General features: G+C 49.1%; 1 protein-coding gene across 2 annotated transcripts in view; it reads left to right on the top strand.

The window, feature by feature from the left end:
• WNT3 (Wnt family member 3) overlaps positions 1-15,623 on the top strand; it is an 85,774-nt gene extending 70,151 nt beyond the window's left edge. For both annotated transcript variants that reach the window (XM_026658663.1, XM_024216066.1), the window contains exons 3-4: positions 12,590-12,855; positions 15,144-15,623. In XM_026658663.1, coding sequence (XP_026514448.1) covers positions 12,590-12,855; positions 15,144-15,623 — 746 coding nt within the window. The remainder of the gene's footprint in view (positions 1-12,589; positions 12,856-15,143) is intronic.
• The last annotated feature ends 7,583 nt before the right edge of the window (positions 15,624-23,206 follow it).

The raw sequence follows: 23,206 nt of genomic DNA on the forward strand, positions 1-23,206 counted from the left end.
CCTGACGCCAGGCCTGGAACGTGCCACGGGAGCGCCCTGACGCCAGGCCTGGAACGTGCCATGGGAGCGCCCAGACGCCAGGCCTGGAACGTGTCACGTGAGCGCCCTGACGCCAGGCCTGGAACATGCCATGGGAGCGCCCTGACGCCAGGCCTGCCCTGGAACATGCCCCACTGTCTATTTGGCATTCAAACTTCCTGTTTGTTTGGGTGCCGCTGCTTTGTCTTTGCATCTGATGCTTGTCTGACTTTTACAAACCATTTATTTTTTCTGTTTTGTGCTGCATAGTGTCATACACGCAAAATCTCAACCTCTGAGTCACGGCCGGCTTCCTTGCTAGAGTGCATTTTTTCTGCATTCTTCGCAGCTGCAAGCATGGTGTGGAGAGCCCTGGTGGGGAGCACTAGAGAGGTGCCAAGTAGGATAACGCATTGGCTAACTGTTAGCGGGCTGTTGTCACTGCTCTCGTCTGCTGCATAGAATCAGAACTGCTTATGTATTACTGGTGGTACAGAAGCAGCTAGAGGCCCCAACCCAGACCAGGGCACTGTTGTGAGAGGCCCTGCCCAGAAGAGCTTACAGTCTGACTAGATAAGGAGGAAAAAGGATGGCAGGGGACAGCGGCACAGTGAGGAAAAGCGACTTGCCTAAGGTTACACAGTAGATCAGTGGCAGAGCTGGAAGTAAAGCCCAGATCTCTTGATTCTCAGTCCATTGATCTATCACCTAGAGCATGTTGCTTCAACTGAGTGTCACATGCCCTGTACTGCTGGCGAAGTCTACTCCTTTAGTGCAAGTGGTGATTCTGCAGCAGGGGCATCAAGCGTCTTGGAAGGGCTATCACTCCTCGTGCTTCAGAGCCAGAACCACCAACTGTTGGAGGCTGAGGAGGAAGCTTTTCCTGGGGGCAGGTTAGACCATAACTGCTTTGAACCTTTCTCGGGGCAACTGGTGCTGGCCACCGTCAGTGGCAGGATACTGGGCTCGCTGGACCATAGGTCTGATCTAGAGCCACCCAATAACCTGCCAAGCTTGTCACTACTCAGACAGCATCAACGGATTTTTACACTAGTTGGGCTGGGGCATGAGTACTGAGCCCCAGATGGGTTTGGAGCAAAGTCTCCATGCAACAGGGAGCATGTCAGATGGCCCTGGCTTGCTCGGCATCAGCCTGAAGGTGACATTGGAAAGGGATTTCTCTTGGGCTGGGTGTGGTGCGCACAGGACACTGAGGCCCCAGCCCCACACAAGGTCACATCATGGAAAGCCTGACATGGGACGCAGTGAGTAAAGAATTAAAGGATGGCAGATGAGATGACAAGTTTGGTTGCTAAGAGTAACCGTGGTGATGTTATATCAAACGTCTGTGTGACATTTGATTTAAATATGGCTGACAGAATTAAAATAGTAACACTATCACAATCAATATCGCACATATTAAAAACTGGCTAAATGATAGATCTTGAAAAGGGATTGTAAATGGGGAATCATCATCCAGTGGGGGAGTTTTTAGTGGGGTCCCACAGAGATCTGTTCTTGACCCAATAGTATTCAATATCTTGATCAAGGATCTGGAATTTTTTTTTTAAATCCTTGCAGGAGGCGTGATAAATAAGAGTAAAAACATTGGATGTATGAAACTAAAGAGGCTGTTCAACACCTAAGTCCCTTTCTGGACCTCGCCTATCCCATTTCTGTGCCTGTTTCTCCTCCCACCTTTGGGTGTTGGATTTGTAAAGCCTTCTCTCATGGGTTTGCCCAGTGATGGGGCAAAGGGGCACTGATCTCAGTGGGGAGTGCTGCTCTACAGAACTACTGTAAGACAAGTAACGATGGTATATTATAATGGAGCTCCATTCTAGGTAAGGCTGACCAGCACTTTCTGGTTAAAGATTGACTCTTCTAAAACTCTAAAATCTGCATGCTTACTTGGATGGTCTTGACATTTGCTGTGCCTCCTCGGGGGGCTAGACAGAGTGAGTGACCCAGAAATGGGGTCAGTTGAACAAGGAGATCCCAAGATACAGCTCCCCCTGAAACCCCCCACCCAGCATTTTTCAAAACCAATAGGGTTTTATAATTTTGTCTGCCCACACCTGGGGCTCAAACCCTGGCTCTATAATTGTCCCCCACATGACCTCAGTTGCTCAACATTTATTTCAAGTGGTGCATAATGCCCATGAGCCTTTGGGGCAGCGATACTGAAAACGGTTTTAAAGCCAGATTTTAGCTCTCTAGAATGGTGTGTGCCAAACCCTCCTGTGACGAAGAGATTGAAACGGGATGTGCAGCAAGCCCAGGCCCCTTGTCACAGCAGTTTGGTGGCTCAAGGGGCCAGGCTGTGGAAATAACAACCGTTTCCCCCTTGGTCAGTGCGCAAGGAGCGCGGTGTGCCGAACTGGCAGACAAACACCTCAGCAAACATCTGTGCTTCTTGCTCAGGTAGTGGCTGGGCCTCGGCCTGGTGGGAGAAGTAGTCTGCGATAGTGAGGGTGTATCAACTACCAGGGCCAGAGCCCCAGAACAGCCATAGCTACCCTCCCTAGAGGCTGGCTCAGCTGGGTGGGAACCATAGGTAGTGTGTGTGTAGGATGTGCTGTCTTATGGGCCCCCCAGGTATAGGGAACCTTTACCCAGCCCCTAACAGACTGCGCTATCCAGGCCTGTGGTACTGATTTTGAACCCTTTGGGAAAGCTCCCCACATCTTGCCGCTATGTAACACCTTCAGAATCTCAGGCACCAATCCCTGGGGACCACTATGTGATGATTTAGTCGGGGATTGGTCCTGCTTTGAGCAGGGGGTTGGACTAGATGACCTCCTGAGGACCCTTCCAACCCTGATAGTCTATGATTCTATGTTCTCCACTTCCCGTCGATGCCTAACCAGTAGCCTTGCTCTAGGTGCACGTCAGGCCAGGCTTCTCTGTATGTATGTACACCTGGGCCTGCCAGTGCCTCTTCTGGCAGATCCAACAGCCTCCTTCCTTCCAGCACCTTAGCTGGGAAACTCCTGGTTCTGTGGCTTGTCCCTCCTTCATCATTGTGGCTCTGCATTGGCGCCTCCCACCTCTGCTGGTGTCACGGCTGCTGCTTGGCTGGCAGGTTTTCATTTCTCCATCCTGAGCCCATGGCTGGCCCTGTCCAGGCTCGGTCTCTTGGCCAGGGCATCAGCATTCCTGTGCTGAGCTAGCTGCTCAAACTATTGGGCCAATTGTCCTTGGGGGTCATGGAAATTATAGAATCTCTTGTGTGAAGGGTGATTCGGATTTAAGACCTTTCCCCAGGGGGAAGTGCTGGAAATGGTTGGGGCCAGCAGTTCACAATTGTGGAGTATTCTGTTCTTCCTTGTTCAGGGTCCTGCTGATGCACACAATTACTCCTTCCTGGTCTCCATATGGTTGAGCCAAGACAGCGCCAATGCTAACTTCACTGGCATCGGGGTCAAAGGACAAACCATAGCTGGGGATCTGGGTAGGCCAGTATTGTTGAAGACACGAGCCTCCACTTTCGTTCCAGAATGGCTTCTTGGTATGGGGTGGTCCACTCAAACATCTGCCCCTTCTCTACCAGCTTGGGTAGTGGCTGTGCAATTGTGGCAAAGTCAACAATGAAACGCTGGTAGTATAAAGCCAAGCCAATGAAACTCTGCACTCAGTGACAGAATGTGACACTGGCTAGAATCAGACGGCTTCTCCCTTTTCCAGGTCTTTCGCTATGCCATTCTTTGAGATCACATGCCTCCAGTAATCTACTTGATCACAGAAAAGATGCATTTTGCTGGTTTCACTTTTAAGCTGGCTTCGCGTAGCCTCTCCAGCACAGCTCCCGGCTTCTGCAAATGCTCCTCAAGCCACCTCACAGTGACAACGTTATCAAGTTACACTAGGCAGGACATGCCCTGCAGTCTCCCAGCATGACATCCATCAGCCTTTGGAACAGCCCAGGCACAATACAGAGGCCAAAAGGCAGAGTCCAAACTCAAAGAGGCCCTGTTCGGTGGTGCATGCCATCTTCTGTCGGTCATCTTGGTGCACCTCTACTTGCCGGTAGTCACTGGCCAGGCCCAGCATGCAGAACCAACAGGCCTTTGCCAGCCAGTAGAGTGACCGTTGTTTGCCTTATTCCCATGATCTTAAACTGAGCTTGATTTGCAACCTGGAGCACCGCACTGAAAGGTCTTAACTTCCTCCGTTTCCTTGGGTGGCTCTTTGTCATGATTGTGAGTATGCAATGGAAACCTGTCTCTGGAGCCTACCAGAATTGTAAGTGGGTGTCCATTGATCTCACTAGTGATGTAGCATTTGGACCTGATCTCCCTGGCAGCTGTTGTCTCTCACTGTGACCCTACAGGTCTGCAGATGGGGCCTGGCTCTTGGCTCCTGTCCTTGGTAGATGTCTTCCCTCCAGGCATTACCCTGCTGTGGGTATTCCCACAGGACGTGCCTGTGGTTCCAACCTCCAGCATCGTAGATCTGCCCAGTACCTCCTATGGGTACTTTCAGGGTCTTTCAAAGTTCAGTTGCTTCCTGCGTCCCTCTCTCTCCCTCCACCTCCCATTGGTTCTTGCTGGGTTACAGGGCTCCCTTTCTGTTAACAGCTCGTTGCTTCGCTCTCCTGCCCTCACTTAGTTCTTGGAGGGCTGAGACCCGTGTCTTTCCTCTAGCTGTAGTGTCTTCTAGTTCAGCCTTGCACACCTGTGCCTAGGGGCTAGGTCCTGCTCTTCTGCAGCCTCTATGGCTAGTTCCAGCTCCACAGCAACCTTGAGGGCCTCTTCCAGCCCATTCGGTTTCTCCTTACAAAGAACTATCCGGATTTCTCCCCCAGCTGCATGCCACAAGTTGGACCCTGGCCAGTAAATCCTGCATTTGGTTGTCATAGTCCAGGATCGCCTTGGTGGCCAGGTGCCGGAGGAAATAGCCAAAATTGGTGACAGATTCCCCTTTTTCTTGTCTGGTGTTGAAGGCTGCTCATTTGGAGCAGCAGGCCATGAAAATCCAGCTTGGCGACCTCTTCCCAACTAGTTATTCGAGCAGCTTGTTCGTGATGGTTGAGCCAGCTGGCCCAGCACTGACCATCCCCAGTATAAGCTCTGGGTAAGAAGCTGGGCCACCGCGTCTCCCACCCGCACTGACCTGCCACTCTCGGGGCTCAGGGGAACATTTCAGTCACCAGGATTGTTCATTTCCACTCACTCTTGTACCTATGGCAACTGCCTCTTAACTCCTTGCCAACCAAATCCCCAGAGTCCAAGGCCAGAAGGGACCAGTGTGATCATCTCATCTGAACGCCTGTAGAGCGCAGGCCATAGAACTCCCCCCCAATAATTCCGATTTGAACGAAAGTCTTTTCAAACAAACCCAGTACTGATTTTGGAATCGCCAGGGATGGAGCCTCTACCACAACCCTTGGTAAGTTGTCCAAATGGTTAATTATCCTTAAAAAGTTACACATTTCCAGTTTGCATTTGTCTAGCTTCAGCTTCCAGCAATCGGATCGTGTTAGACCTTTCTCTGCTAGATTGAAAAGCCCATTATGAAATCTTTGTTCCCCATGTAGATACTTATAGACTGGGATCAAGTCACCTCTTAACCTTCTCTTTGCTGAGCTAAAGATTGCACTCCTGATCACTATAAGGCACAGTACCTTTAATCATTCTTGTGGCTCTTCTCTGAACCCTCTCCAATTTATCAACATCCGTCTTGAACTGTGGACACCAGGACTGGACCCAGTATCCTAGCAGCCATCAACAGAACCAAATAGAGGTAAAATAACCTCTCTAGCCCTCAGAATTCCCATATATACATCCAACAGCTGGCATCAGCTTCACCAACTGATAGGTCTCAAAATGTAATTGGCCACTACAACGCCCAAATCTTTTTCAGAGTCGCTGCTTCCCAGGATAGCATCCCCCATCCTGCAAGTATGGCCAACATTCTTTGTTCCTAGAGGTGTACTTTTAGCAATATTAAAATGCATATTTTTTGCTTATGCCCAAGCTAATCAAGTGTTCCAGATCCCTCTAAATCAGTGACCTGTCCTCTTCAGTATTTACCACTTCCCCATTTTTTGTGTTCTCTGCAAACCTTATTAGTGGTGATTTTGTTTTCTTCCAGTTCATGGATAAAAATGTTAAATAGCATAGGGCCAAAGAATCGATCCCCGTGGGACCCCCACTAGAAACACACCTGTTGGAAGATGATTCTCTGTTTCCAATTACACTTTGAGACCCTTCAGTTAACCAGTTTATAATTCATTTAATATGTGCCATGTTAATTTTGTATTCTATTTTTTTTAATCAAAATGTTGTGTGGTACCAAGTGAAACAGCTTACATAAGTCTAATTTTGTTATATCAACACTATTACCTTTATCAACAAAACTTGTAATTTCATCAGAAACTATATCAAATTAGTTTGACAGAATCTATTTTCCATAAACCTATGTTAATTGGCTTTAATTATACTATTCTCCTTTACTTCTTTATTAATCAAGTCCCATATCCCCCACTCCATTACCTTACTTGGGATAGGTGTCAGAATGACAAGCCTATAATTACCCCCATGTCATCAGGTTTCACCTTTTTAAATATTGGTGCATTATTAGCTTTCTTCCAGTCTTCTGGAAGTTCCCCACTGTTTCAAGACTTATCAAAAATCAACATTAATGGTCCAGTGAGCTCCTCAGCCAGCTCTTTTAAAACTCTTGGATTCATGTTATCTAGACCTGCTGATTTAAAAATGTCTAACTTTAGTAACTTCTGTTTAACATCCGTCTAAGATACTAATGCAATGGAAAGTGTTTCATCCCCCTCATCATCTAATATGCCTCATCATCTCCCCCCACCTCCAAAAATATAACACAAATATTTACTGACCATTCTGCCTTTTCTGCATTACAACTGATAATTCTACCATTTTTATCTAATAATGGGCCAATATCACTGTTAGGATTCCTTTTGTACCTAATATATTTTTAAAACGTCTCCTTTTTGTCCTTAGCGCTGCGGGCCATTCTCCTTGGGACTCCATTGCTAGCATCTTTGTCATTATTAGGGATGCTCAAGGCTGGCGTACACCAAGTCCCTAAGGTGCCAGTAGCGTGCCAGATGTACCACAGGTTGGTGGCAAGTGCTACAAGCACTTCAATTGCTAGGCCCCATAGGTGCAAACCCTCGTGGGTCCCACTAACCACTCAGACACTTGACCAAATGAAGGCTGGCAAGAAAGGGACAGATTGTGAAATCCTTTGTGTACAGTGGCCTAAATAGTTACAGCTCAAAGTAAAAAGAACAATTCCTATTTGGACATCTGGGGAGCAGCCCAGCAGAGGGCTAGAGCTCTCTTGGTGTAATGCCTGGGTTGCCCTCTGCACTCCATGGCTCTAGGCGTAGGCAGGGTTCCAGGCCAGGATCAGCCAGTGGTGTATCTCGCTGGGGCCTCTCTGCACTGGCTCCCTGCCCAAGCTCTGTCATGCCCCAAGCTGCTCCTGGCTGCAATGTTCATCAGTCACAGCCTGCTCCCCATGTGGTTCCCCAGCTCCTGCTGCGGCCTGCTCGGCACACGTCTCCCTGATGGGTACCGAGCGCCTTGCCTCCCCGCTGTTCCTGGCTTCTAGGCCACCACCACGTCCCCGACTGCAAAGTTTCTTTTTGCATCAAGGCCTTGCAGAATTTTTGCTCCCTTACCCAGGACGGGAATGTGCCTCCATGTCTCTCCCCTACCCCCAAGTGCGTTGATGGGAATGGTAGGCCCCTGCTTAGCAGACTCATTGTATCTGTATTCTCCCTTGGTTTAACCCATCCCTCCTTGCTCTGCCATGACTAATTCCTCTCCATTCTTGCAGACGTTTAGGGTATGTCTACACTACGAAATTAGGTCGATTTAATAGAAGTCGATTTTTTAGAAATCAATTTGATACAGTCGATTGTGTGTGTCCCCACTAAGCGCATTAAGTCGGCGGTGTGTGTCCACAGTACCAAGGCTAGCGTCGCCTTTAGGAGTGTTGCACTGTGGGTAGCTATCCCACAGTTCCCGCAGTCTCCGCCGCCCATTGGATTCTGGGTAGAGCTCCCAATGCCTGATGGGGCAAAAACATTGTCGCGGGTGGTTCTGGGTACATGTTGTCAGGCCTCCCTCCCTCCATGAAAGCAATGGCAAAAAATCATTTCTCGCCTGTTTTCCTGGGTTACCCGTGCAGACGACATACCATGGCAAGCATGGAGCCCGCTCAGCTCACCGTCACCGTATGTCTCCTGGGTGCTGCTGGCAGATGCGGTACTGCAGTGCTACACAACAGCATCCCCTTGCCTTGCCTTGCGGATGGCAGACGGTACAATATGACTGCTAGCCGTCGTCGTCCTGTGGGTGCTCCTGGCCGACCTCGGTTAGGTTGGTCGGGGCGCCTGGACAGACATGGGTGCTCCTGGTTGGCCTCAGTGAGGTCGGTTGGGGGCGTCTGGACATAAATGGGAGTGACTCCAGGTCATTCTCTTCTTTAAGTTTCGTCTAATGGAGATTCAGTCCTGCCTGGAATATCATGCCAGCTGGAGGCTTCTGCCTCAGGCTGATCTCCCAGTTGGCAGCACCGCGCGGTCGCGCCTACCCCTTGCTCCCCTGGCTCATGAAGCCTGGACAGTAGTAAGGAGCAGTTCAACTATAGGCTGAGCAAGTGCATAATGGTGGTAGAATGTGCCTTTGGGCGTTTAAAAGCTCGCTGGCGCAGTTTACTGACTCAGACCTCAGCGAAACCAATATTCCCATCGTTATTACTGCTTGCTGTGTGCTCCACAATCTCTGTGAGAGTAAGGGGGAGACATTTATGGCGGCGTGGGAGGTTGAGGCAAATCGCCTGGCCGCTGATTATGCTCAGCCAGACACCAGGGTGGTTAGACGAGCACAGCAGGGCACGCTGTGCATCAGAGAAGCTTTGAAAACCAGTTTCATGACTGGCCAGGCTACGGTGTGAAAGTTCTGTTTGTTTCTCCTTGGTGAAAACCCATCCCCTTGGTTCACTCTACTTCCCTGTAAGCTAGCCACCCTCCCCTCCCCCCTTCGATCACCGCTTGCAGAGGCAATAAAGTCATTGTTGTTTCAAATTCATACATTCTTTATTAATTCATCACACAAATGGGGGGATAACTGCCAAGGTAGCCCGGAAGGGGTGGGGTAGTTGTAGGGGCACCCCCTAGAATGGCATGCAGCTCATCATAGAAGCGGCATGTCTGGGGCTCTGACCCGGAGCGGCCGTTTGCCTCTCTGGTTCTTTGGTAGGCTTCACGCGGCACTGCTGTGGGCTCCTGTTATAACCTCTGTCCTTCATGCCCTTGGAGATTTTTTCAAATATTCCGGCATTTCGTCTTTTGGAACGGAGTTCGGATAGCACGGATTCATCTCCCCATACAGTGATCAGATGCAGTACCTCCCATTCGGTCCATGCTGGAGCTCTTTTGCGATTCTGGGACTCCCATGGCCACCTGTGCTGATGAGCTCTGCATGGTCACCTGTGCTGATCAGCTCGCTACGCTGGCCAAACAGGAAATGAAATTCAAAAGTTTGCAGGGCTTTTCCTGTCTACCTGGCCAGTGCATCTGAGTTGAGAGTCCTGTCCAGAGCGGTCACAGGGGATAGCTCCTGGAGGCCAATACCGTCGAATTGCGTCCACACTACCCCAAATTCGACCCAGCAGGGTCGATTTCAGCGCTAATCCCCTCGTCGGGGAGGAGTACAGAAATCGATGTTAAGAGCCCTTTAAGTCGACAAAAATGGCTTCGTCGTGTGGACGGGTGCAGGGTTAAATCGATCTAACACTGCTAAATTCGACCTAAACTCGTAGTGTAGACCAGGGCTTAGACTGGCCCCCTCAATCTCCTAGCACAGCTAGAGACACAGAGTCTTCCTCTTCCCTCAGGAATCAAGCCCTCCAGCTCGTCTCTAAGTTCCCTCCATGTGCCCGAGCACAACTTAGCCAAGTGAATTTTGTTTCTAATAAACTTGCTGATTCATAAATTACTGTCTGTGCACGACACCTCTATAATTACAGAAGCAAACGGCATGTTCTTGGCCAGTCTGAAGGCAGCATGCTTTGGTTTCTCTTTAAAGGGCTTGATTGTGCACTAGTGAAAGATGACCCCATGTATTTGCAGTACTCTGCAGAGCTCGCTGAGTTAGACACAATCTGCCTGAATTACTTTTATTTTAGAATGAAATCAAAATAAACCCCAAAAGTAAGATCTCCACGGGTTTGAGAGCATGCATTGAGCACCACCTACCAACCTGCAAAGAACAGAGCAGGCCGCAGATTCTGAGCAGTTTAAAGGTGCGGTACGTGGAAAAGCAGCATGCCAGTCACTTAGAACTGCAGCAGGGTGAAGAACGGCAACTTGCCGGAGCTGGGAGTGAAAAGGCTCCTGTGCTGTTGCTGAGTTTCAGGGAACGAATAGGAACAGCTCAGCAATGTTCTGACAAGCTTGCAGAGAACTGGTTCCCCCCTCTGTACCTGCTACGCTGGGGAAAGAGGAGCCAGAGAGGGGACTTGCCAAAGCTCACACCGTGAGGTGGAAGCAGCCGGGCCTGACTTCCCATCCTGTGCACTGGTCCCTGCAGCCATCACTGCCTCATCACCGTTCTCTGTCTGTCCAGAGTGCTGCCAATTGCCCTTTTCTTTCCACTGAGCCTTTCTAGGGGGGACAGAGGTCGGTTTTTCCTGCCTTGTTCAACTCTTTGCACTCAGCCTCTGGGAGCATTCATGGACGCAAAGCCAGGGTAGTTCTACTTTTGAAACCCCGTGGAATGCCCAGAATATGAAGATTGCTTCTCTTTGGCTTGTTTTCCAGGTCCTCCGGTTTCTCCCGTGCTCTGATTCAGGGAAGCGGTTTCCCCTTTATCTCCTTTGTTGCAGTGATTCATTTCCCTGAATGTGAGGTTTGAGATTTGAAGCCCCTCAGCCGTACTCTCTCTCTCTGATTCAGAGATTTTAAGGCTGGAAGGGACCATTCTCCATTCCTGCCCATTTTAAATCCAGACTGGCTGTTTTTCTAACGGATCTGCTCTAGGGATTATTTGGGAGCAGGTCTCCGGCCTGTGCAATGCAGGAGGTCAGACTCGATGAGCACAATGGGCCTTTTTGGCCTTGGAATCTACCCACCTCTGATCATCTCGTCTCACTTTCTGCATCACCCCAGCCAGAGAATTTCACCAAGTGACTCCTGCATGGAGCCCAGAACATCCGGCTGAGTTAGAGAGTGTCTTTTTGAAAGACAAGCAGGCTGGGTTTAAAGACTGCAAGAGATGGAGAATCCACTGCACCCTAGGGAAGCTGTTTCAATGATTAATCACTCTCACTGTTAAAAAACTGAACTCTATTTCTAGTCTGGATGTTTAGCTTCAGCTTCCAGCCATTAGATCTTGTTATACATTTGTCCCCTATCATCAGACAGCTTTTTCCTGTTTACATATATACACAGACCACGGTAAAGGCAACTTTTCACCTTTTCTTGGCTTAATTAGAGAGGCTGAGCACCTTTAGCGTCTCCCTGAAAGGCACCTGTTCCAGCCCATGAATCCTTCTTGTAGCTCTTGTCTGAACCCTTTCCAGTTTGACTTTTATCTTTTCGAAGTGTGGACACCACAACTAGACAGTGTTCCAGTATCAGTCTCACCAATGCCGTACACCAGGGGTCTCAAACTCAATTTACCCTAGGGCCAGGGCCAGTCCTCAAATCCTCCCAACGGGCCAATCAGGTCACTGAAGATGGTGTTCAGACAAGAAAATGTTTATATTGTATTTTTTATTTTGAATTTCTTAGAAATAATAAAACTGTCACACGACTTTGTACCATTCTTCACCTACCAGAGAGTTTTTAGTGTTTGCCAGCCAAGCTGGCAACGCTTCAGTTCTGTCAGTTGGTTGATGTTTGGCCTCCGTGACTGAGCAGTTGAAACCTTCAGGAGTGCAGCCAGGTGGGCATCAGAGAGTTGAGTTCGGTATTTTCACTTGTTTATATTCATTGTGGAGAAAAGTGACGCTACCTCCAGGGCTGACTCTGCCCGGCGACTAGTGATGCTATCTCTGTCCCTCTCCCCCAGCCAATGGGAGCTGCAGGGGGCGGCGCCTGCAGCAGACAGAGCCAGCAGCGTGGCTGCATGCGTCTCTCCTCCGCGGGCTGCAGTGGGGAGGTTCTCGGGCTGCAGGTGGCCCGTGGGCCAGGACTTTGAGACCCCTGCCATACACAGAGGGAATAGAACCGCCCGACTCCAACACAATATCCCCCTTACACGGCTGCTCGGTTTGGGGATTTTATTTTTTTTGAAAAATTAATAAATAACCTTTTAAAAAAGATTCACCGAAGTCGGTGGGTACTTGGGGAAGGGAAGCGGCTAAACGTTAACCTAGCACATAATCCCATGGACAAGAACGTAAGAATGGCCAGACTGGGTCAGACCAAAGTCCATCTAGCCCAGTATCCTGTCTTCCGACAGTGGCCAGTGCCAGGTGTCCCAGAGGGAATGAACAGAACAGGGAATCATCAAATGATCCATCCCCTGTCGCCCATTCCCAGCTTCTTGCAAACAGAAATCCTGTCTCTTCACAGCTACGCGAGAGTCCGCCTTTGTCCATGCCATTGCTTCGGCCGGCGTGGCCTTCGCTGTCACCCGCTCCTGTGCTGAGGGCACCTCCACCATCTGCGGCTGCGACTCGCACCACAAGGGACCCCCGGGTGATGGTTGGAAATGGGGGGGCTGCAGTGAGGATGCTGACTTTGGCGTTCTGGTTTCCCGGGAGTTTGCAGATGCCCGAGAGAACCGTCCGGATGCCCGATCAGCCATGAACAGACACAATAATGAAGCAGGCAGAACGGTGAGTGCCTTCCCCACCCCATCCATCTCTGCCACAAAACCCGCACATGCTGTAGTCCCCTGGCCTGATTCAACTCCCACCAAGTCAATGGAAAGACTCCGATTGATTTTCATGGAAGGTGGATCAGGCCCTGGCTGCACGTACAGCCATGAATAAACCCTGCCATGCACGCAGCCCTAGTGTAACCGCCGAGCATCTCCACGTACTGACCCAACGTCTCTCTTCATTCAGGCTGGGGCAGGATAAAACCAGGGGGGGTAACGCACTTGGCACAGCTAGCCACCCGGACCCCACGCCCTACCCCACTGATGCACCCATGCTCCTAGGATAGCAGCCTTCCACTGAGTCAGTGTTGGCCGCATTAGCAGATAAGATGCAAGGGACCTTATTAACTCCTAAGGTAGCAACTGAAAGACCAACATGTGGCGCACGATGATCTCCAGCTCACGTACTTTCCATGCTCCCCACGGGCAGGGGTGTTGTGGGGCAGGGAGTGGGAGGGGAATGCCAGCCAGGGTTTGCAGCTCTTCACTTGCAGGAGAAATCCAAATTAAGATACAGTCTTAGGTGCTGGTCACTGGAGCCCTCCCCTTTCCTCCAGGTCTGGGGCAAAGCATGTCTTGAACTACAGCTTGCTACACAGGTATTCTGTGAGTATTGTAACTGCATTCTCTTCCCAGGCCGTTTTCAAACAGGCAGCATTACTCAGACAGGTGATTTATGAGGGGTCGGGTTGGGTTTTTTTGCCCAGCTGTACCATCTAAACCATTAAACAGACAAAGCGAAGGAGTTACTCTCCCTGCAGGCTGTAACAGCACCTGTACATGGGAACACTTGGTTCTCTTTAACGCCGCTCTCCTACTCTCAAATCTTTTACTCTCACGAAACTGGCAATACATCCCCAACTCAAAGGCCCAGGGATTTTAACAGATAGCCAGGGATTTTCTACTTCACACGGAGGTGATTTCTTTGCAGCTGGTCTTGCCCAGTGCAAGTTTCTTGCAGAGCCCAATCCTTAGAATGACAAGCCCCCGTGCCTGTCTGCGCCAGGCTGACAGAGGGAGTGCACAAGGACGAAAGATTGTCGTGTTAGTTTAGATGTGGCACACGGAATCAGGGACTATTCTATTCCCAGCTCTCCCACAGACTCACTACTTGGCATTGAGCGAGTCGATTAACTGCTCTGTGCCTCGGTTTCCCCAACTGTATTAGCGGGTTAATAGGAGGGGCATGAGTCTAAATCCCTGAGTGTTTGTAAAGCACTTGGATGAAGGCCCCAGATAAGTGTGGATTAGAATTGCGCTACTTTCTCTCAAGGCGGGGTTGGGTTTTAGCCAGCAGAGAGGCACTCAGGAATCATCAGTTAACACTCTCTATTCTGCCAAACATCGCTGATGTACAGAGTCTTGAATATTCAGATTTGGCCGGATATTTAATATGGTTACTTCTGCTTCTCCGATAGAAAATATTTTTGTTCCTTCAGCCTTCAAATGTCAAAAGCAAAGCTGGCTGGTCTAGGATAGTCCAGATAAATCTAAACCAAGATTTTGTGACAGCAGGATTTAATCCTGGGCTTTAAAGATTGCGTTTTACACGTCTCAGAATCGGAGACTGATGTTACCTGCATCTTATGGCTGAGGAAACAAAGAGGCTTATGCAACATTTTTCAAGTAGGTCCCAATTTTCGGAGGTTGAGTACCTGCAACTCCAGTTGAGGTCAAGGAGAGGTGCTGGTGCGTGAGGCTTCTGGAAAGCAGGTCGGGAGCGATCTCAAGATGGGCAGCCCAAATTGGGGTCAGCTGGAGAGTTTTGGCATACATGACTTGTCTGAGGACACACAGCAAGTCTGTTGGGCTCACAGAGCAGTGAGGCTCTGGAACAGCCACCTAACAAGTGTAGTGGGGGCAAGAGACCTACCTGGATTTAGGATGGATCTTGATACATTTATGAACCAGATGATATGATGGGGTTGCCTGTACTAGCAGGGAACTGGACTTGATGACCCAAGTCTTATGTTCCTATTGCAAAGCTGTGATTGCAATTCATGTTTCCTGCCTCCCACTCTGTGCTTTAACTCCAAACCCTTGCTCCTTGATGCAGCCATTGTGCAGTGATGGGTCCATAGGCAATATTGCAGAGGGCATTTAGAAATCAGACGTGGGCAGGCTTCAGCCCAGGCTCAAATCAGAGTTGGGCTAAATCCATGCGACCTCAAAAGAGCAATTTGAAACCAAGCAGGTGGGGCTGGAGCTTCCAGGCTGACTGTCTACTTCTTGTCTTCTGGACAGACGATCCTGGATCACATGCACCTGAAGTGTAAGTGTCATGGCCTCTCAGGAAGTTGTGAAGTGAAGACCTGCTGGTGGGCACAGCCAGATTTTCGGGCAATTGGTGACTACATGAAGGACAAGTACGACAGCGCCTCTGAGATGGTGGTGGAGAAGCACCGTGAGTCCCGGGGCTGGGTGGAAACCCTACGGGCCAAGTATGCCCTCTTCAAACCCCCAACCGAGCGAGACCTGGTATACTATGAGAATTCCCCCAATTTCTGCGAGCCCAACCCAGAGACCGGCTCCTTCGGGACCAGGGACAGAACATGCAATGTCACCTCCCACGGCATTGACGGATGCGACTTGCTGTGCTGTGGGCGCGGCCACAACACCAGGACTGAGAAGCGGAAAGAGAAGTGCCACTGCATCTTCCACTGGTGCTGCTACGTGAGCTGCCAGGAGTGCATCCGCATCTACGACGTCCACACCTGCAAGTAACTAACACAGGGGGTGTTAGGCCAGAGCCTGGGAGCGTCATTCCTCGTGTCACAGGATGGCGCCGAAGACCCCAATGTACCCGATAAACTGTGCCATGATGTATATCGAGATAAGTGTTCCCTTCATGAATACCACAGCCAAACTGAGAGCAAGCTGAAGTCTAGCTTCTGTACAGGAGACTCAGCCGTGGGCTCTCCACACCTAATAGACGTCTCCCAGGCAACTCAATGGCTCAGCCATTCCATATCCACTTTAGGTCACATATCGACTGATTTTTTGCTAGTTCCACTCTGTTTGACAAGCGTCAACATGACAGGCAATCTGCTCTGGCAAGTGGAGGAGGTGACACAGGTCAGGACTGAGATGTATTGGAAGAGGTGTGTAACGGACTCACAACTGGGACCACATGGGGTGTTTGCGGTCAAGACAGAGGTGCATTGGCACAGCAGCTGTGCAGGCTTGGTTTAACTTCTAACACTTGGATTTAACAGTGTGAAACATAGGAAAATGTAGACTTCCTCCTTTCCCCCTTAAGGAACTCCAACCCTTCTGCCACTCTCAGAACCGAGCATGGCCAGCAATGGTTTCATCACTGCTTCCCCAGCACGCCTTTAGCTCTCGCTTGGTCTAGCGGGTTCTCCAGCTATTTCCCTAGCAGCCACAGCCCCTGATGCCATTCCCGTCTCCACTGCTAGTGTATGCGAACACCGGCTGGCTTCCCCTTACCACACCCAGCTTCGCCGCTCCCTACCCCGCACCACCACTTGTAGGGACGTTCCTAATACTTCAAGTACCTGACTTTAAAAAAGCAAGGAATTTTGTTTCCTCAAGAAAAAAAGGTATTTAATAAATAAATAGCACATTTATTGCCTTGTAATTATTTTTCCTGTAGCCCAGTATTCTAGCACTGACTGGAAAATCCTTCCCATCAACCTGCTGTATCCAAAGTTTGTACAAAGTTGTAGAGGTTGTTGATTTTTTAAATTTTATATTCAGAAAACTCTCTTTTTATAAGCATTATTTATTATACAATGTATATATCTTTGAGTTGACTAAGATTATATATTATATAAATATATATATATATATATATATTTGGAGATAAATCTATTTCAATCTGCTTTTTGTTGTTGTCCTGTTAAGACATTAAAGAGAAAGTAAATGAACTTAAACTGATACACTTGAGAGCCCGTGTCGTTCACTTGTTATGGAGCCTCGTGAGATCAGTCTATCCACAGGAATGGTCGACTCTATTGCTGGACAGGTGACTGCATTAAGACACCACCTCAATTAACACAAACAACTGACACTAAAAACTAATCACTTGCCGTATTGTGACAGTGCTTATCACAAGCAGCTTTCTACAGGGAAATATCACAGTGAGCAAACATCAAGACAGCATCTGATGGTGTCCAATGTAGCTTACTCCTACACAGACCTCAATGGCATTAGATTAAATAGAACCACAGAGTTTAAGGCCAGAAGGGATCATTAGATTATCTAGTCCAGGGGTTCTCAAACTGGGGGTTGGGACCCTTCAGGGGGTCGCGAAGTTATTACATGGGGGTCGCGAGCTGTCAGCTTCCATCCCAAACCCCGCTTTGCCTCCAGCATTTATAATGGTGTTAAATATATAAACAAGTGTTTTTAATTTATAAGGGGGGGTCGCACTCAGAGGCGTGCTGTGTGAAAGGGGTCACCAGGACAAAAGTTTGAGAACCACTGTCTTGTTTGACACAGGCCATTAAATATCCCTGTATTGAGCCCAAACGTGTGCCAAATTCCAAATTCTTGTTCTGCCTGTCTCCAGTGCATCAAAGAACCCTTCCGAGTACCTGGTATTTTCTCCCTGTGATGGTACTTATACCCTGTGATCACGTCACCTCTCCATCTTCTTTTTGATAAGCGACACAGATTGAGCTCTTGAAGTCTCTCACTGTAGGGCATCTTCTCCAGCCATCAAATATTTTTTGGCCTCTTTTTGTATTCCCACCAATGTTTCAAAAACTTTTATAGAATGTGGACACCACAACTGGACACAGCGTTTCACGATCGGTTTCATCAGTGTCATACTCAGAGGTAAAATTACCTTCCGACTCCCTTTTATCCATCTGAGGATCATGTTAGCCCTTTTTGTCCCAGTATTGCACTGGGAGTTTGTGGTCAGTTGCTTGCCTACTATGAAACCCAAGGCCTTTTCAAAGTCACTGCATTCCAGGATACAGTCCCCCATTCTGTAGGTGTGACCTGCATTCTTTGTTTCTAGATATGTAACTTTACATTTGGTTGTATTAAAGTGCATCTTGTTTGAATGGGCCCAGTTTACCATGAAATCCAGCTCGCTCTGTATGACTGCCCTGTTCTCATTTACCACTTCACCAATCTTTGTGTCATCTGCAAATTGTAATCAGCAGTGACTTTGTATTCCCTTCCACATGGCTAATGGAAACGTTGAATAGCATCAGGTCTAGTGCCAGTCCCAGCGGAACCACCCTAGAAACACCTCTATTTAACTCTGGTTCCCCATTGACAGCTATGTTTTGAGATCTGTCAGTTAGCCAGTTCCTAACCCAGTCACTGCGTGCTTGAATGGTATTTTACAGTGCTGATTTCCTAATCAGAATATACTGCAATTCCCAGTCAAATGTATTACGAACGTATTGCAGTTACAGCTATGCAGTTACCTTTTATCAACCAAACTTGTAAACTCATCAAAGAATGATATCAGGTTTGTCTGACAAGTCCTATTTTCCATAAACCCCAGTTGACTGGCATCATTCCTATCCTTTAATTCTTCATCAATTCAATCCCATATCAACTTGCCCATCATTTTATCCAGGGTGTCAGGATAACTGGCTTTGGTTACCGGGTCATCCCTGCTTGAACTTTTTGAATATTGACACAACATTAGCACTTTCCCAGTCTTCTGGAATTTTCCCAGTATTCCAAGATGTATTAAAAATCTACATCAGTGAGCTAGAGGTCTCCTTTACCAACTCTTTTGGGTGCAAGTTAGCCAGGCCTGTTGATATAAAAATATTTATCCCTAGCAAATGTTGCCTAAAGGGGGGAAGGGATAGCTCAGTGGTTTGAGCGTTGGCCTACTAAACCCAGGCTTGTGAGTTCAATCCTTGAGGGGGCCACTTAGGGATCTGGGGCAAAAAATCAGTACTTGGTCCTGCTAGTGAAGACAGGGGGCTGGACTCAATGACCTTTCAGGGTCCCTTCCAGCTCTATGAGATAGGTATATCTCCATATATTATTAGCATCTTCCTTAGTTACTAACAGAACAGAAAGTACTTCATCATCCCATGTGATATGACTACACTATCCTGTTTCTTTCCAAATACAGAACAGAAAGATCTACTGAACATTTCTGCCTTTTCTGTATCAACAACAACTTTACCATCTCTATCTAGTAATGGGTGAACACCATTGCTAGGATTTCTTTAGTTCCTAATAGACTTAAACCCCCTCTTATTACCCTTAGCCCTGCCAGTCATGGATTCTTCCCGGGTATATTTAGCTTTTATTATCAATGTTCCATATTGAATAGCAATCAATGTAAATTAGAAGTTTCAGAGTAGCAGCCATGTTAGTCCGTATAAGCAAAAAGAACAGGAGTACTTGTGGCACCGTAGAGACTAACAAATTTATTAGAGCATAGTGGGTTGTAGCCCACGAAAGCTTATGCTCTAATAAATTTGTTAGTCTCTAAGGTGCCACAAGTACTCCTGTTCTTTTTGTAAATTAGAAGTTATTTCCCCTTTTATCCATTTTTTTTTTATTATTTCTAATTCCTGCCTTCACTTCCCCACTGAACCAGGATGAGTTTTTAGCTAAAGCACTCCTCTTTTTTGATCGTGGAATTGTAGCTTTTGGGGCATCTAATAAACTCCCAATTTTCATTGACATTTTTCTATCTAAATTTTTCCTTCCAATCAATTTCACTCAAAATTCCTCAGCTTTAGGAAGTTAGCGACATTGAAGCACCAAGTTTATATATTACTGGTTGGGACTGTTCTGTGTTTGCATGTAATCAGGTTCCATGGCAACCACCAACTTTCAGTCCAGTGATTAATTCATCTTTATCCATCATAATTAAGTCCAAAATAGCGTCATCTTGTGTTGGGTGCAATCCCTTTTGCATTATACAATTTTTAGAAACTCTAGCCATGTTTTATTGCATGGGGACCTCAATTTGGGACACAGTTTTTTCCCCACATTGGACAGGTGCTGGTTTGATTTGGCGGTCACAAATCAAACAGCTCTCCACCATGGGACTCCTTAAGTATCACATGCCAGAACACACAATGCCTTTAAATGGAGTGTGCAGAAGACGCCAACGGTAAGGCTAGCCCCAGTGGGCATGTCTACCCAGCAATATAAACCCGGGCTTAGCCCACCCCTTGCATCCACACTCCAGTTAGGTTAACCTAGGCCTCGAACCTAGGGTCCAAGAACCCTGCAGGGCAGGAGGGTCCAAGCCCATGTTAAGCTGGGATCTAGGGTCTGAGCCCTATTGCTTTCCTGTGTGCACGTGGCCCCAGGTTGACTCGGGTCCTGGAAGTCCTCCAGATGTATCCCAGAGTTCCTTAGGGCAACCTCCTTAGTCCTCTCTATGCCCACAATCTGTGGTGCAGTCTACTGCAAACAGAAGCCACAGCTCCCTTTGCGCAGCAGCTCAGACCATCATTAACCCTTTGTCTGCTGAAAACCAGTCTGCACACACACGACCAGGATCCTGCAGGGTTTGCAATGGAGACCGATCCAAAGCTTTTGCAGACAGAGCTGCTGCCTGGTGCATGCTGGCCAGGCGCCCCTGCACACACAGCCCCAGGGATGGCCTTGGGGGCCAGAGAGCAGAACAGGGACTAAGCTCCTGGACCCCACTCTGCTTTCTGCCCCCTGGAGCTGCGTCTGCAGGGGTGCCTGGGCAGTGTGCACTGTCAGAGCAGCAAGTGGGAGCCAGCCCCCAAACCTCCCTGCAGCCCCCTGCGGCAGTGTTTCCTGCTCCAGCTCCTCTTCACTGCTGCACCAAGCTTGCCCAGAGCACGGAGCAAAGCTGACAGGTGTAGGGTTACCATACGTCCGGATTTCCCCGGACGTGTCCGGCTTTTTGGTCCTCAAATCCCTGTCCGGGGGGAATTTTCAAAAAGCCGGACGTGCCGGGGAAATAGGGAGGCATAAGCCAGGGTCCGCAGCACAGCCCAGCCGCCCCGGCTACACTGTAGCGAGCTCGGGCGGGAGCTGTTTCCAGCGGGGACAGACAGGCTGGGGAATGTGCTCGGTGGCGGCAGGAAGGAGGCTGCGGCACGGGGCAGGGAGTGCGGCGTGTGCCGGGGCTGCAGGGACCCGCACTGCCCCGGTTGTCGCTGAGCGTCCGAAGCCCCCACCAGGCAGAGGCTGCCGGGGGAGTGGGGGAGCAGGGCAGGCGGGGGGCGCAGAGGCTGCAGGGCGAGTGGGGGTGCAGAGGCTGCAGGGAAGCACTTAGCAACCCCCAACCAAGATCAGAGCGGGAGGGAGGAGGGGGAATGCGGGGTGCTCAGAGGAGGGGGCAGAGACTTTGGGGAAGGGGTTGGAATGGGGGTGGGGAAGGGACGGGGCTGGGGCGGGGCCAGGGCCCCCGTGGAGTGTCCTCTCTTTTCAGTGTTGAAATATGGTAACCCTAGACAGGTGGGAGGGTCTCCTCCTCCCCACCGTGCTGAGCCACGAGATCTGCTGCTCCCCCTCCCTGCAGGGCAGCCACTTGGTCCTGCCCCGCATTGTCCCTTGCTCCTGGGCCCAACCTCCCCTCCACGGGGCTGCATGTGCAGAGGTGCCCAGGCCGCGTGCACTATGAGAGCAGTGAGTGGGAGCCAGCCCCCAAACTTCCTAACAGCCTCCCAGGGTGCAGCAGTTCTGTAATTCCGCAGTTTATGTACTAGAATCATAGAATATCAGGGTTGGAAGGGACCTCGGGAGGTCAACTAGTCCAACCCCCTGCTCAAAGCAGGACCAATTCCCAACTAAATCATCCCAGCCAGGGCTTTGTCAAGCCAGGCCTTAAAAACCTCTAAGGAAGGAGATTCCACCACCTCCCTAGGTAACCCATTCCAGTGCTTCACCACCCTCCTAGTGAAATAGTGTTTCCTAATATCCAACCTAGACCTCCCCCACTGCAACTTGAGACCATTGCTCCTTGTTCTGTCATCTGCCACCACTGAGAACAGTCTAGATCCATCCTCTTTGGAACCCCCCTTTCAGGTAGTTGAAAGCAGCTATCAAATCCCCCCTCGTTCTTCTCTTCTGCAGACTAAACAATCCCAGTTCCCTCAGCCTCTCCGCATCAGTCATGTGCTCCAGCCCCCTAATCATTTCTGTTGCCCTCTGCTGGACTCTTTCCAATTTTTCCACATCCTTCTTGTAGTGTGGGGCCCAAAACTGGACACAGTACTCCAGATGAGGCCTCACCAATGTCGAATAGAGGAGAATGATCACGTCCCTCGATCTGCTGGCAATGCTCCTACTTATACAGCCCAAAATGCCGTTAGCCTTCTTGGCAACAAGGGCACACTGTCGACTCATATCCAGCTTCTCATCCACTGTAACCGCTAGGTCCCTTTCTGCAGAACTGCTGCCAGGCCACTCGGTCCCTAGTCTGTAGCAGTGCATGGGATTCTTCCGTCCTAAATGCAGGACTCTGCACTTGTCCTTGTTGAACCTCATCAGGTTTCTTTTGGACCAATCCTCTAATTTGTCTAGGTCCCTCTGTATCCTATCCCTACCCTCCAGCGTATCTACCACTCCTCCCAGTTTAGTGTCATCTGCAACCTTGCTGAGGGTGCAATCCAAGCCATCCTCCAGATCATTAATGAAGATATTGAACAAAACGGGCCCCAGGACCGACCCTTGGGGCACTCACATGCTCTTTATCGGCACCTGCTGTTACAGTTAGGAAACAGGGTGGGCAGTAGTTTTTCCACAGTGCAACATGTAAGTAGGGCTAGCGTGTCAACATTTGGGGGTGCTAGGCACTCTAGGATAGGGTTATTGTGACTCGGGTCTCTGCATCTGGTGTGGATGCCACAGCCCTAGGTTCGAGCATTGGTCAGAAAATCCTTAACCTAGGTTTAAAATACAATGTAGATGCTCAAGCCCAGGATTCCCTGACATGGGTCAGCTGACTTGCGTCCCACTAGCCCTAGGCTTACATTAATGTGTATACACACACCCAGTGTCTCTGGGCTTCAGAGCAACACTCCGTTAGCGAAAGGAATTTCCTGCTAGCTTACTCCAATGTTTTACCACCAGTTTCTATTTATATGTTGGAAGAGATGTACAGGCAATCACTGGCCTTTTAAACACTAGACCACTGCAACTAAAGACTAGAGTCTGCCCCCGTTTCTGACACGAGAAATGAGTTCCAGTATCTAGCATGCACGAGTGTGGACCTTTTCTATCTGCGTAACTGCTGATATCTGCTCACTCCACAGCCCCCGTTTGCTAATCATTATCGTTCCACAAAAACAAGGAGTCTGGTGGCACCTTAAAGACTAACAGATTTATTTTGGGCATAAGCTTTCGTGGGTAAAAACCTCACT

This window comes from Terrapene carolina, unplaced genomic scaffold (assembly GCF_002925995.2).
Source record: "Terrapene carolina triunguis isolate 2854851 unplaced genomic scaffold, T_m_triunguis-2.0 Scaffold495, whole genome shotgun sequence".
NCBI classification, from domain to species: Eukaryota; Metazoa; Chordata; order Testudines; family Emydidae; genus Terrapene; species Terrapene triunguis.